General features: G+C 46.9%; 1 protein-coding gene across 1 annotated transcript in view; it reads right to left on the bottom strand.

Moving 5' to 3' along the window:
• LOC139393161 (CCR4-NOT transcription complex subunit 4-like) overlaps window positions 1-15,486 on the bottom strand; it is a 53,813-nt gene extending 38,327 nt beyond the window's left edge. The window contains exons 1-2 of the mRNA XM_071141559.1: window positions 15,273-15,486; window positions 4,554-4,776 (exon numbers count right to left, since the gene is read on the bottom strand). Coding sequence (XP_070997660.1) covers window positions 4,554-4,703 — 150 coding nt within the window. The 5' untranslated portion in view covers window positions 4,704-4,776; window positions 15,273-15,486. The remainder of the gene's footprint in view (window positions 1-4,553; window positions 4,777-15,272) is intronic.
• Between the last annotated feature and the right edge of the window lie 247 nt (window positions 15,487-15,733).

Below are 15,733 nucleotides of genomic sequence, written 5' to 3'. Positions count from 1 at the left end.
GATAAAGGACAGGGATTTGTACACCTCTGTGTAAAGCTGTAGGCAGAGAGGCAGCACGTTACACCGCCCCCGAACTTTCCCAAGATTCCCCGGTTTCCTGTTGTTACCAGAGCAGGCTATTCCCCAGTTTCCTGTTGTTACCAGAGCAGGCTATTCCCCAATTTCCTGTTGTTCCCAGAGCAGGCTATTCCCCAGTTTCCTGTTGTTCCCAGAGCAGGCTATTCCCCAGTTTCCTGTTGTTACCATAGCAGGCTATTCCCCAGTTTCCTGTTGTTACCAGAGCAGGCTATTCCCCAGTTTCCTGTTGTTACCAGAGCAGGCTATTCCCCAGTTTCCTGTTGTTACCAGAGCAGGCTATTCCCCAGTTTCCTGTTGTTACCAGAGCAGGCTATTCCCCAGTTTCCTGTTGTTACCAGAGCAGGCTATTCCCCAGTTTCCTGTTGTTCCCAGAGCAGGCTATTCCCCAGTTTCCTGTTGTTCCCAGAGCAGGCTATTCCCCAGTTTCCTGTTGTTCCCAGAGCAGGCTATTCCCCAGTTTCCTGTTGTTCCCAGAGCAGGCTATTCCCCAGTTTCCTGTTGTTACCAGAGCAAGCTATTCCCCAGTTTCCTGTTGTTACCAGAGCAGGCTATTCCCCAGTTTCCTGTTGTTACCAGAGCAGGCTATTCCCCAGTTTCCTGTTGTTACCAGAGCAGGCTATTCCCCAGTTTCCTGTTGTTACCAGAGCAGGCTATTCCCCAGTTTCCTGTTGTTACCAGAGCAGGCTATTCCCCAGTTTCCTGTTGTTCCCATAACAGGCTATTCCCCAGTTTCCTGTTGTTCCCAGAGCAGGCTAATCCCCAGTTTCCTGTTGTTCCCAGAGCAGGCTATTCCCCAGTTTCCTGTTGTTACCAGAGCAGGCTATTCCCCAGTTTCCTGTTGTTACCAGAGCAGGCTATTCCCCAGTTTCCTGTTGTTACCAGAGCAGGCTATTCCCCAGTTTCCTGTTGTTACCAGAGCAGGCTATTCCCCAGTTTCCTGTTGTTCCCAGAGCAGGCTATTCCCCAGTTTCCTGTTGTTCCCAGAGTAGGCTATTCCCCAGTTTCCTGTTGTTCCCAGAGCAGGCTATTCCCCAGTTTCCTGTTGTTACCAGAGCAGGCTATTCCCCAGTTTCCTGTTGTTCCCAGAGCAGGCTATTCCCCAGTTTCCTGTTGTTACCAGAGCAGGCTATTCCCCAGTTTCCTGTTGTTCCCAGAGCAGGCTATTCCCCAGTTTCCTGTTGTTCCCAGAGCAGGCTATTCCCCAGTTTCCTGTTGTTACCAGAGCAGGCTATTCCCCAGTTTCCTGTTGTTACCAGAGCAGGCTATTCCCCAGTTTCCTGTTGTTCCCAGAGCAGGCTATTCCCCAGTTTCCTGTTGTTACCAGAGCAGGCTATTTCCCAGTTTCCTGTTGTTCCCAGAGCAGGCTATTCCCCAGTTTCCTGTTGTTCCCAGAGCAGGCTATTCCCCAGTTTCCTGTTGTTACCAGAGCAGGCTATTCCCCAGTTTCCTGTTGTTCCCAGAGCAGGCTATTCCCCAGTTTCCTGTTGTTCCCAGAGCAGGCTATTCCCCAGTTTCCTGTTGTTACCAGAGCAGGCTATTCCCCAGTTTCCTGTTGTTACCAGAGCAGGCTATTCCCCAGTTTCCTGTTGTTACCAGAGCAGGCTATTCCCCAGTTTCCTGTTGTTACCAGAGCAGGCTATTCCCCAGTTTCCTGTTGTTCCCAGAGCAGGCTATTCCCCAGTTTCCTGTTGTTACCAGAGCAGGCTATTCCCCAGTTTCCTGTTGTTCCCAGAGCAGGCTATTCCCCAGTTTCCTGTTGTTCCCAGAGCAGGCTATTCCCCAGTTTCCTGTTGTTCCCAGAGCAGGCTATTCCCCAGTTTCCTGTTGTTCCCAGAGCAGGCTATTCCCCAGTTTCCTGTTGTTCCCAGAGCAGGCTATTCCCCAGTTTCCTGTTGTTCCCAGAGCAGGCTATTCCCCAGTTTCCTGTTGTTCCCAGAGCAGGCTATTCCCCAGTTTCCTGTTGTTCCCAGAGCAGGCTATTCCCCAGTTTCCTGTTGTTCCCAGAGCAGGCTATTCCCCAGTTTCCTGTTGTTCCCAGAGCAGGCAGTTTCCTGTTGTTCCAGAGCAGGCTAGTTTCCTGTTGTTCCCAGAGCAGGCTATTCCCCAGTTTCCTGTTGTTCCCAGAGCAGGCTATTCCCCAGTTTCCTGTTGTTCCCAGAGCAGGCTATTCCCCAGTTTCCTGTTGTTCCCAGAGCAGGCTATTCCCCAGTTTCCTGTTGTTCCCAGAGCAGGCTATTCCCCAGTTTCCTGTTGTTCCCAGAGCAGGCTATTCCCCAGTTTCCTGTTGTTCCCAGAGCAGGCTATTCCCCAGTTTCCTGTTGTTCCCAGAGCAGGCTATTCCCCAGTTTCCTGTTGTTCCCAGAGCAGGCTATTCCCCAGTTTCCTGTTGTTCCCAGAGCAGGCTATTCCCCAGTTTCCTGTTGTTCCCAGAGCAGGCTATTCCCCAGTTTCCTGTTGTTCCCAGAGCAGGCTATTCCCCAGTTTCCTGTTGTTCCCAGAGCAGGCTATTCCCCAGTTTCCTGTTGTTCCCAGAGCAGGCTATTCCCCAGTTTCCTGTTGTTCCCAGAGCAGGCTATTCCCCAGTTTCCTGTTGTTCCCAGAGCAGGCTATTCCCCAGTTTCCTGTTGTTCCCAGAGCAGGCTATTCCCCAGTTTCCTGTTGTTCCCAGAGCAGGCTATTCCCCAGTTTCCTGTTGTTCCCAGAGCAGGCTATTCCCCAGTTTCCTGTTGTTCCCAGAGCAGGCTATTCCCCAGTTTCCTGTTGTTCCCAGAGCAGGCTATTCCCCAGTTTCCTGTTGTTCCCAGAGCAGGCTATTCCCCCGTTTCCTGTTGTTCCCAGAGCAGGCTATTCCCCGACATCGCCTTTTTTTTCTTCTTTAATTGATTGTTTTATGTCGGATGCTAATTGCCAGTTGCAATTGTAAGTAGTCTTAATTTAAAAAAACAACATTTTTACTTTAACTTAACCATATCTTTTTCTATTGTGAAAGATGCTGTGAAGCCTCATAGCCAGTTAAGTTCTTTGAAAAAGACCCTAATATAACAAGGTAGCTATAATTTTCAGCACCAGGCGCTGTCCACCTATTGATTGCGCTGCGGTTGCAGAGTTCAGGTTTCAGCACCACTGAAACGGTCCGCTGGCCTGTTTTATGAGCTGGCCGTCTCCTGTATTCTCTCTCCTCACGAAGGAAGTTAAAACGCAACTTCTGCATTATTTTAGGTAACTTCCTTCTTAGAAAATTACATTTGGCACTTTTTGAATCTCGGGTATGATATGGTTTAAATGAAACAAATATTAAATCATTTGGGGGCTTCGGGGGACCAAATAATATTACCTGCAGGTCAGATTTGGCCCGCGGACCGCCAGTTGGGGAACCCTAGGGTAGGGGGTTAGACTAGGGTTTAGGGTAGGATATGGAGTAGGGGTTAGACTAAGGTTTAGGGTAGGGGTTAGACTAGGGTAGGGTTTAGGGTAAGGGTTAGACTAAGGTAGGGTTTAGGGTAAGGGTTAGACTAGGGTAGGGTTTAGGGTAAGAAAGGTTATGGGGTAAGGGGTTAGACTAGGGTAGGGTTTAGGGTAGGATATGGGGTAGGGGTTAGACTAGGGTAGGGTTTAGGGTAGGATATGGGGTAGGGGTTAGACTGGGGTAGGGTTTAGGGTAGGATATGAGGTAGGGGTTAGGGTAGGATATGGGGTAGGGATTAGACTAGGGTAGGGTTTAAGGTAGGGTTTAGGGTAGGGGTTAGACTAGGGTAGGGTTTAGGGTAGGGTTTAGGTTAGGGGTTAGACTAGGGTAGGGCTTAGACTAGTGTAGGGCTTAGGGTAGGGGATAGACTAGGGTAGGATATGGGGTAGGGGTTAGACTAGGGCAGGGTTTAGGGTAGGATATGAGGTAGGGGTTAGACTAGGGTAGGGTTTAGGGTAGGGGTTAGACTAGGGTAGGGTTTAGGGTAGGATATGGGGTAGGGGTACATTAGGGCAGGGTTTAAGGTAGGATATGGGGTAGGGGTTAGACTAGGGCAGGGTTTAGGGTAGGATATGGGGTAGGGGTTAGACTAGGGCAGGGTTTAGGTTAGGATATGGGGTAGGAGTTAGACTAGGGCAGGGTTTAGGGTAGGATATGGGGTAGGGGTACATTAGGGCAGGGTTTAGGGTAGGATATGGGGTAGGGGTTAGACTAGGGTAGGGTTTAGGGTAGGATATGGGGTAGGGGTACATTAGGGCAGGGTTTAGGGTAGGATATGGGGTAGGGGTTAGGATAGATTACGTACCTTTCTGCAAGCAGGGCAGAAGGTAGACTAGGGCAGGGGTTAGGGTAGGATATGGGGTAGGGGTACACTAGGGCAGGGTTTAGGGTAGGATATGGGGTAGGGGGTAGACTAGGGTAGGGTTTAGGGTAGGATATGGGGTAGGGGATAGACTAGGGCAGGGTTTAGGGTAGGATATGGGGTAGAGGGTAGACCAGGGTAGCCTACCTTTCTGCAGGCTGGGCAGAGGCCGTTCTCGTCTGTGCGGATCCGGTGCCAACAGAAGCGACAGATCTGGTAGCCGCAGGTGCAGGGGAAGAAGTTGGCATCGTCTGTCTCCAGCGGCTCCAAACACAGCGGACACTCCATAGGATCCATTTCCTTCACCTTTGGACTGCAGGGTATCCAAGACAGCGAGCAGAGAGAGACACGTGGCAGAGGGCAGCGCAGGCTGGAAAGAGACGTCGGGGGGGATATTACAACACTGAACAGATAGTCCCACCAGAGGACAAAGTGTGTTGAATTGGAAACAGGAAATGAGCTTTGAAAGTGTGTTGAATTGCAGGAAATGAGCTTTGAAAGTGTCACATTTCCTTCCCGCCAAACAAGAGGGAAGGGAACAGTTTTGGGGGAAGCATTTTGTCTCGAGGTGGACGTTCGTAACGATGTCGATAAACGATTACATCTATCCGAACCGTTGCCACCTAGGAAATTAGTGACCAGACCTTCTCAGATAGTATCTGGTTGAGTACCCCTGGTGTGAGTGTTAATAGTATCTGGTTGAGTACCCCTGGTGTGAGTGTTAATAGTGTCTGGTTGAGTACCCCTGGTGTGCTGGTTGAGTACCCCTGATGTGACTGTTAATAGCGGCTGGTTGAGTACCCCTGGTGTGAGTGTTAATAGTGTCTGGTTGACTACCCCTGGTGTGAGTGTTAATAGTGTCTGGTTGAGTACCCCTGGTGTGCTGGTTGAGTACCCCTGATGTGACTGTTAATAGCGGCTGGTTGAGTACCCCTGGTGTGCTGGTTGAGTACCCCTGGTGTGAGTGTTAATAGTGTCTGGTTGAGTACCCCTGGTGTGAGTGTTAATAGTGTCTGGTTGACTACCCCTGGTGTGAGTGTTAATAGTGTCTGGTTGAGTACCCCTGGTGTGAGTGTTAGTAGTGTCTGGTTGAGTACCCCTGGTGTGAGTGTTAACAGTATCTGGTTGAGTACCCCTGGTGTGAGTGTTAATAGTATCTAGTTGAGTACCCCTGGTGTGCTGGTTGAGTACCCCTGATGTGACTGTTAATAGCGGATGGTTGAGTACCCCTGGTGTGCTGGTTGAGTACCCCTGGTGTGAGTGTTAATAGTGTCTGGTTGAGTACCCCTGGTGTGAGTGTTAGTAGTGTCTGGTTGAGTACCCCTGGTGTGAGTGTTAACAGTATCTGGTTGAGTACCCCTGGTGTGAGTGTTAACAGTGTCTGGTTGAGTACCCCTGGTGTGAGTGTTAGTAGTGTCTGGTTGAGTACCCCTGGTGTGAGTGTTAGTAGTGTCTGGTTGAGAACCCCTGGTGTGAGTGTTAGTAGTGTCTGGTTGAGTACCCCTGGTGTGAGTGTTAGTAGTGTCTGGTTGAGTACCCCTGGTGTGCTGGTTGAGTACCCCTGGTGTGAGTGTTAATAGTATCTGGTTGAGCACCCCTGGTGTGAGTGTTAATAGTGTCTTGTTGAGTACCCCTGGTGTGCTGGTTGAGTACCCCTGGTGTGAGTGTTAATATTGTCTGGTTGAGTACCCCTGGTGTCAGTGTTAATAGTGTCTGGTTGAGTACCCCTGGTGTGCTGGTTGAGTACCCCTGGTGTGCTGGTTGAGTACCCCTGGTGTGAGTGTTAATAGTGTCTGGTTGAGTACCCCTGGTGTGAGTGTTAATAGTATCTGGTTGAGTACCCCTAGTGTGAGTGTTAATAGTGTCTGGTTGAGTACCCCTGGTGTGAGTGTTAACAGTATCTGGTTGAGTACCCCTGGTGTGCTGGTTGAGTACCCCTGGTGTGAGTGTTAATAGTATCTGGTTGAGTACCCCTAGTGTGAGTGTTAATAGTGTCTGGTTGAGTACCCCTGGTGTGAGTGTTAACAGTATCTGGTTGAGTACCCCTGGTGTGAGTGTTAATAGTGCTGTACAGAACCAATGACCAACAAAGCATACTGACTACACAGTACCGTACAGAGAAACAATCATTGGCTTAAAAGGTCTCTGGTTGACCATGTGTCTGAGTGAGTCTCAACCAACCACTGAGAGAAAGAAAGGCTTTTATGTCCCAGCCGTGTGGCCTGTTTTCCGCTCAGCTATTTGAGGAATTAAATTGATTTAGTGGTCTAGACCTCGTTAAAATTCTCATGTTCCTCTACCCAGAGAGAGATGAGAAGAGCCATTGGAGAGGTTGAAACAGGCCTATGCTTTAAGTCCTAAGTGCACACTACACATAATGAGTTGCTGTTTCCGGTGTTAACCGGCTAAAGCCTTCCGGCGTGCTTTGGTTCGGTTGGCGCCGAGCACCTCATCTACGCCAACCGAACGAGCTCCATACTCCCTTAAAAAGACCTTCACTTGAAAAATGGAGGGGAAAAACAGCACTAGTACTGTTTGTCCATCTAGAGACGCCGTAGCCAGTATATTCTGACTATTCCTCAAAAGAGTCCGAATTAAATTCTCAGAATCGAACTCAATAATTTTGACGTGGAGATCTTGGTCGCCCAATTTTACATCCAACTCGAAGTTGTGCATTATTTCTCAAGTCAAAAAAAGTTGCAAGGCGGTGGGTGATTCCTCGATGAACCAAACTTCTCTTTGACTTGGTCTTGCAGAGAGAAAGAGAGAAGTCTTGTGCACAAACAGCCCTAAAGAACCCTTGTCAAAGACCAAAAACACCATAAAATGTCCTGATACATGAAGGAACGGTTCTGAACTGTTTTAGATGGGAAGACAAGAAGATATAAACTAACCAGAGTCTCGTGAGGGTAATAACGGCAGCCTAATTAAAAACTGCCGTCAACAACATACCCAAAACGCTACACCCGTACTCATCAACATTCTCTGCAAAGCCAACAGATGACATCCTCGTCATGTGACGACTGACGTCTGAAGAGTTGAGACATTTATAAATTGATAGAGCAGACGTCTGGCATGTGACGTGAGGAGTGTTGTATGTGTCAGGGAAGGTGTGAATCATAAGAACTATGAGCATACAGACGACAGGTACACAGTGCCTTGGGAAAGTATTCAGACCCCTTTCCCTACTTTCCACCTTTGGTTACGTTACAGCCTTGTTCTAAAATGGATTGAATCATTTGTCCCTCAGTCTAAACACAATACCCCACAATGACATCACAATACCCCATAATGACAAAGCCAAACACAATACTATGAGACTTGAAAATCATCCTGTTTCCATAATGACATCACAACACCCCTGTGGTAAATAATGACATGGAAAGGCACACACCTGTCGATATAAGGTCCCACAGTTGACATACCCCATAATGACATCACAATACCCCATAATGACATCACAATACCCCATAATGACATCACAACACCCCAATAATGACATCACAACACCCAATAATGACATCACAATGGCCACAACACCCCATAATGACATCACAACACCCCATAATGACATCACAATACCCCATAATGACATCACAACACCCCATAATGACATCACAACATCCCATAATGACATCACAACATCCCATAATGACATCACAACATCCCTGAATGACATCACAACATCCCATAATGACATCACAACATCCCTGAATGACATCACAACACCCCATAATGACATCGTTGTGCCCCTGAACTTGAGCTTTGAAAGTGATGTCATTACGGGGTATTGTGTGTAGATCGACGAGGGGAAAAGACACGTTCATCCATTTTTAGGAACGTAACAAAATGTGGGGAAAAAGTCAAGGGGTCTGAATACTTTCCGAATGCCAAGTCACTAACACACAGGGACACTGACACACACAAAGAAATGGGGAGAGGAAGAAAGAATCTCTCACTCACACACACACACACACACACACACACACGGAAGGATATAATCAGACCGGCTGAGTCAGAGACACACTGGAAGACTCCCCCAGAGAGGATCATGGGTAAATAACAACTCATCAAGCTCTCATCAGGATGTCTCATCAGAGAGAGAGAGAGAGAGAGACACAGCATGCCTGTCTGTTAAAAAAAGCTCTGAATGGATGTGCTGGACAATAACAAGGGCCTTTTACAATCCATCCCATCACACCGGAAGACTCCCCCAGAGAGGTACATGGGTAAATAACAACATCCCCAGACATCTGTCTTTTTAATTGGGAAATGATCCCCTACTTCTTAGGTGATTTACTCTAACAGTAAGCAATACAACACATACACTACATGACCAACGGTATGAGGACACCTGCTCGTACAACATCTCATTCCAAAATGATGGCCATTAATACGGAGTTGGCCCCGCCCCTTTGCTGCTGTAACAGTCTCCACTCTTCTGGGAAGGCTTTCCACTAGATGTAGGAACATTGCTGCTATAACAGTCTCCACTCTTCTGGGAAGGCTTTCCACTAGATGTAGGAACATTGCTGCTATAACAGCCTCCACTCTTCTGGGAAGGCTTTCCACTAGATGTTGGAACATTGCTGCTATAACAGCCTCCACTCTTCTGGGAAGGCTTTCCACTAGATGTTGGAACATTGCTGCTATAACAGCCTCCACTCTTCTGGGAAGGCTTTCCACTAGATGTTGGAACATTGCTGCTATAACAGCCTCCACTCTTCTGGGAAGGCTTTCCACTAGATGTTGGAACATTGCTGCTATAACAGCCTACACTCTTCTGGGAAGGCTTTCTGCTAGATGTTGGATCATTGCTGCAGGGGGATTTGCTTCCATTCAACCACAAGAGCATTAGTGAGGTCGGGCACTGATGTTGGGCGATTAGGCCTGGCTCGCAGTCAGCGTTCTAATTCATCACGAAGGTGTTCGATTTGGTTGAGGTCAGGGCTCTGTGCAGGTCAGTCAAGTTCTTCCACACTGATCTTGACAAACCATTTCTGTATGGACCTCACTTTGTGCACGGGGGGCATTGTCATGTTGAAACAGGAAAGGGCCTTCCCCAAACTGTTGCAACAAAGTTGGAAGCACAGAATCGTCTAGAATGTCATTGTACGCTGCAGCGTTAAGATTTCCCTTCACTGGAACTAAGGGGCCCGAACCACAAAAAACTCCACCAAACTTTACAGTTGCCACTATGCATTAAGCCGGTAGCGTTATCCTGGCATCCGTTAAACCCAGATTACTCCGTCGGACTGCCTGATGTTGAAGCAGGATTCATCACTCCATAGAACTATGTGCTCAATTTTATACACTCGTTAGCAACGGCTGTTAGCTAAATCCACTCATTTGATGGGGTGTCCACATACTTTTCTATATAAATTGTAGGCCTAAAGGGCAAATAACCAATTTCACTCCATGTTTCATGCTTAGAGATGCATTTTATTTTGTTATTTCCAGGGCAACATATTGGTTAGCAAAGCCTTCGCCGTTTTCTCCTCAAACTTTAAAATATCCTTTTTGTTTTACAAAACAATGGTCTCTTGAGGATGCTTTAGGCTGACACCTGGGCCTGCATGACTATCAACAAGAGTCCTGGTGCAAAGACCTGGTGACACTGACCAAGGTTCAACTCAGGCTGCATTCTGTTCTGGTTCTCACAGAGAGAGAATGTCTCTTCAGGCTGACACACACACACACACACACACACGGGGTAGAGGAAGGGGGAGTCTAAAAATACACTGTCCCATCCCCAGCACGGAGAGAGGAGGAGGAGGAGCCAGCTCCCATCCCCAGCACAGAGAGAGGAGGAGGAGGAGGAGCCAGCTCCCATCCCCAGCACGGAGAGAGGAGGAGGAGGAGCCAGCTCCCATCCCCAGCACAGAGAGAGGAGGAGGAGGAGGAGCCAGCTCCCCGGTCCTCTCTTTAAAGGGAAGTGGTGAAGGGAAACATGGTGCTCTTTCAAATCAAATCAAATGTATTTATATAGCCCTTCTTACATCCCTCCCCTTCTTCTCCTGCCTGCTCTACATGTAAGGCCACCAGCCTTTCCTGGGGTCGACCCCGTCATGCAGCCCAAATAGAGCACTATTCCCTATATAGTACACTACTTTAGACTAGAACCCTATTCCCTATATAGTACACTACTATAGACCAGAGCCCTATTCCCTATATAGTACACTACTTTAGACTAGAACCCTATTCCCTATATAGTACACTACTATAGACCAGAGCCCTATTCCCTATATAGTGCACTACTTTAGACCAGAGCCCTATTCCCTATATAGTACACTACTTTAGACCAGAGCCCTATTCCCTATATAGTGCACTACTTTAGACCAGAACCCTATTCCCTATATAGTACACTACTTTAGACCAGAGCCCTATTCCCTATATAGTACACTACTATAGACCAGAGCCCTATTCCCTATATAGTGCACTACTTTAGACCAGAGCCCTATTCCCTATATCGTGCACTACTTTAGACCAGAGCCCTATTCCCTATATCGTGCACTACTTTAGACCAGAGCCCTATTCCCTACATTGTGCACTACTTTAGACCAGAGCCCTATTCCCTATATCGTGCACTGCTTTAGACCAGAGCCCTATTCCCTATATAGTGCACTACTATAGACCAGAGCCCTTGTGATAAAGTAGCGCACTATAAAGAGAGTAGGGTGCCATTTGGGTGCCAACCCCACTGGACACAGGCCAGAGGTGGGGTATCCGAGTGGGCCCTACCCTGATTGGATGGGTGATAGGCCTGCAGAGTGGAGCTTGTCTGACTCACGCTCCTGCACGTGTCCAGTATGAAATTAGAAAACAGCCACGGGCGCATTTTATCCTCCCAGTTAAGGTACTGTACAGCGTTGAGACTCGGGCAGTGGTTTCCCAGGATGCCGTCACGGTAAGATCTGTCTGTCTGGCTACGGAGGGAACCACCACTGTGGTCGTTCCTACCAGGGGGCGTGGAGTGGAGTCTGCACCATAATACTCTCACTAGTGGGGTCCCCCAGGGCTCGGTTCTAGGCCCTCTCCTCTTCTCTCTATAGACCAAGTCACTGCTCCTCTCATGGTCTCTCCGATCATTGCTATGCATTGACAATCCACTACTCTTCCACATTCACTCAATATTATTTATTATTTCTCTCAAAACCTTTTGTATGTTGTCCAATAGAATAATCTGTACTCTTTACTAATGTGCCCCAAAAAAATAGAAAAATATTTTAGGGACCCCACTGCAGTTTCACTGCGACAACACTAGGGGTCGCCACCCCACCTTTGAATACCACTGCTCTATAACATCAGTAGAGTGACATACCACTGCTCTATAACATCAGCAGAGTGTGACATACCACTGCTCTATAACATCAGCAGAGTGTGACATACCACTGCTCTATAACATCAGCAGAGTGACATACCACTGCTCTATAACATCAGCAGAGTGTGACATACCACTGCTCTATAACATCAGCAGAGTGTGACATACCACTGCTCTATAACATCAGTAGAGTGACATACCACTGCTCTATAACATCAGCAGAGTGTGACATACCACTGCTCTATAACATCAGCAGAGTGTGACATACCACTGCTCTATAACATCAGTAGAGTGACATACCACTGCTCTATAACATCAGCAGAGTGTGACATACCACTGCTCTATAACATCAGCAGAGTGTGACATACCACTGCTCTATAACATCAGTAGAGTGACATACCACTGCTCTATAACATCAGTAGAGTGACATACCACTGCTCTATAACATCAGCAGAGTGTGACATACCACTGCTCTATAACATCAGCAGAGTGTGACATACCACTGCTCTATAACATCAGCAGAGTGTGACATACCACTGCTCTATAACATCAGCAGAGTGACATACCACTGCTCTATAACATCAGTAGAGTGACATACCACTGCTCTATAACATCAGTAGAGTGACATACCACTGCTCTATAACATCAGCAGAGTGACATACCACTGCTCTATAACATCAGCAGAGTGACATACCACTGCTCTATAACATCAGTAGAGTGACATACCACTGCTCTATAATATCAGACTTTACATCACACAGGAAGTGGCGCAGGTCCTAACCCAGGCACTTGTCATCTCCAGTTTAGACTGCTGCAACTTTGTTGTCTGGGCTCCCCGATGAGCCATCAAACCCCTTATCCACAATTTTTTTCATTTGACCTTTATTTAACTTGGCAAGTCAGTTAAGAACAAATTCTTATTTTCCACGACAGCCGAGGAAGAGTGGGTTAACTGCCTTGTTCAGGGGCACAACGATTTTTACCTTGTCAGATCAGGGATTTGATCCAGCAACCTTTCAGGATACTGGCACAACGCTCTAACCACTAGGCTACCTGCCACCCCATAATGAATGACACAGCCCGCCTGGTCGTTCAACCTTCCTAAATCCTCCCGTGTCACCTCGCTCCTACGCACACTCCACTGGCTTCCAGTCGAAGCTCGCATCATCTTCAACACCATGGTGTTTACCTACGGAGGAGCAAGAGGAACGGTCCCTCCCTACCTTCAGGCTATGATCAAACCCTACACCCCAACCTGAGCACTCCGTCCTGCGACCCCCTGGTCTCTTGGCCCCAACTACCTTCAGGCTATGATCAAACCCTACACCCCAACCTGAGCACTCCGTCCTGCCACACCCTGGTCTCTTGGCCCCAACTACCTTCAGGCTATGATCAAACCCTACACCCCAACCTGAGCACTTCGTCCTGCCACCTCTGGTCTCTTGGCCCTAACTACCTTCAGGCTATGATCAAACCCTACACCCCAACCTGAGCACTCCGTCCTGCCACCTCTGGTCTCTTGGCCCTAACTACCTTCAGGCTATGATCAAACCCTACACCCCAACCCGAGCTCTCCGTTCTTGCCACAGCACTCCGTCATGCCACGCCTGGTCTCTTGGGCCTCCCAACTAGGGCTGGGAAATATGGCCTAAAAATCATCTTGCTTTTTTCAAATTTATGGGTGATTCACAAATATATATATATACACACACATACACGCACCAGCTTGGTTCACAAGTTTCTAAACCATCTTTGGTATAGTTTCACCATAATATTTACATTGAGGAACTGTGATCATAATCATTATATTTCCTGTAGTTACGTTCGCCTCCCATGGTCTGTTCTGGACTCAAGACTGCGAAGAGACCTCTGGTGGCATGTCTTGTGGGGGTATGCATGTCCGAGCTGTGTGCTCTTTGTATAAAAACAGACAGCTCGGTGCTTTCAACCTCTCACTAATACAAGTAGTGATGAAGTCAGATCTCTCCTCTACTTTGAGCCAGGAGAGATTGACATGCATATTATTAATGTTTGCTCTCTGTCTACATCCGAGGGCCAGGCGCGCTGCCCTGTTCTGAGCTAATTGCAATTTTCCAAGGCCCTGGAGGATTAGGGCCTTGTAAAAACCGCCATGCAGAGAAGATGGATGGAATCCAAACATTAAAACAGAATTGAACAATATTCAGTAAAGTTTATCATAAGACATGAACAGAATGTTTCAGTGATTCGTATTTCCTGCAACTTTCTGAACAGGCAACGAGATCCCCTGTGTGTATGTGCCGGTCTACCACTTTGTGTAGACGTTAGCAAAAATGCTAATATAAACAGTCTTCTGGTAGATGGAAAGGCTTTCCCAAAAACTTTCTCAATTAAATGTTAACTACAAAGTAGCCTATTGCCTACCTGGCAGAATGATATCTTGATTATTTACAAACTCTACCATCATGTGCGCTACAAAAACACTGCTAAACAACAGCCTCTGTAACTGTTTTAAAGTCACCATTGGCCTCATGGTGAATCTCTGAGCGGTTTCCTTCCTCTCCGGCAACTTAGTTAGAAAGGACGTCTGTATCTTTGTAGTGACTGGGTGTATTGATACACCATCCAGAGTGTAATTAATAAATTCACTATGCTCAAAGGGATATTCAATGTCTTTTTTTCTTCCCCATCTAACAAGCTCCCTGGTCTTTGTGGTTGAATCTGTGTTTGAAAAACACTGCGGAACCTTAAAGATAATTGTATGTGTGGGATACAGAGATGAGGTAGTCATTCAGAAATCATGTTAAACACTATTGTACACAGTGAGTCCATGCAACTTGTGACTCAACTCAATACCATTCTAATACATCTGTAAAGACGTAAAAACATAATTCCACTTTGACATTACTTTACGGGGTATTGTGTAGTCCAGTAACAAACTAATCTAAATGTTATGAATTTTAAATTCTGGGTGTAACAACAAAATGTGATAAAACTGAAGTGGTGTGAAAACTTTAAGGGGACTGACTGTATTTGACAGATGCTTTACACTTTTAAATAAGCCGGTCAAGTGACGCGAATGTAGCTAGCTAGCGCTAGCCGATGAAGCTAGGAACTCTCTGTAGGCTAGCTAGCTAACCAGACAACCCAACAATAATAAACAAAACTGAATACTAATGACATTCTAAAATACTATTTTCATATTATAAACAAAAACACTACACTACTTTTAGACGTATAAAACAGGTTTTCAAACGAGAAAGAAGTGTCAGGTTTGCTATCTGTTAGCTAGCTAGGTTTAGCATTAGCAAAAACCGTTCAACACTGACAGTGCGGCCTAACTCTTCCCGGCAAAGCCTGGGACTTTCCTACTCAGATTGGACCCCCAAGACCTGCAAGCATTTTGGGCGAACCTTTTGACTTTTCCCACTGCCCTTATAACATTAACTTCGAAGACAGGGGTAGGATATTTGTGAATGATGGGTTTGTACTCCATCCCGATTTACTTTTGTAATCATTGCAAGCTATCTGGCGCTAGTTTTCAGGCGAGAGTTTGAGTTACTCACCCTGTCTATTTTTGCTGGGATTTCTCTCCAGGGGATATCCAGACCAAACTGGGGCAGGGATTGATAATATTTCTGAGCTTGCAACTGTATTTCAGGCAGCGTTTATATTCAATTCTAGTTGTCCCTCTTGAGAAAACGCCTTGCTTTTTCTCTTTCAGCCTCTGTGTAATGATAGCGGTACCTTCTCTTCTTCTCTTCGCGTTGGTCTGACAGACTAGAGGCTTTGTTGCGTATTACTGCCTTTCACAGGTCGGAGTGTGAATTGCACGTTTTGTTCAAATCAAATCAAATCGTATCGGTCACGTACACATATTTAGCTGATGTTATTGCAGGTGTGGCGAAATGATTGTGTTCCTAGCTCCAGCAGTGCAGTGGTATCCCCTTCACAAAAAAACGATAAAGGGGAATGGGATTTTATTTTTTTATTGCACCACAATCTAACCCTACCACATGAGGCTGAT

This window comes from Oncorhynchus clarkii, chromosome 33 (assembly GCF_045791955.1).
Source record: "Oncorhynchus clarkii lewisi isolate Uvic-CL-2024 chromosome 33, UVic_Ocla_1.0, whole genome shotgun sequence".
Taxonomy (NCBI): Eukaryota; Metazoa; Chordata; class Actinopteri; order Salmoniformes; family Salmonidae; genus Oncorhynchus; species Oncorhynchus clarkii.
The sequence above is the reverse complement of the archived record's forward strand: the minus strand, read 5'-3'. Positions and strand labels throughout refer to the sequence as shown.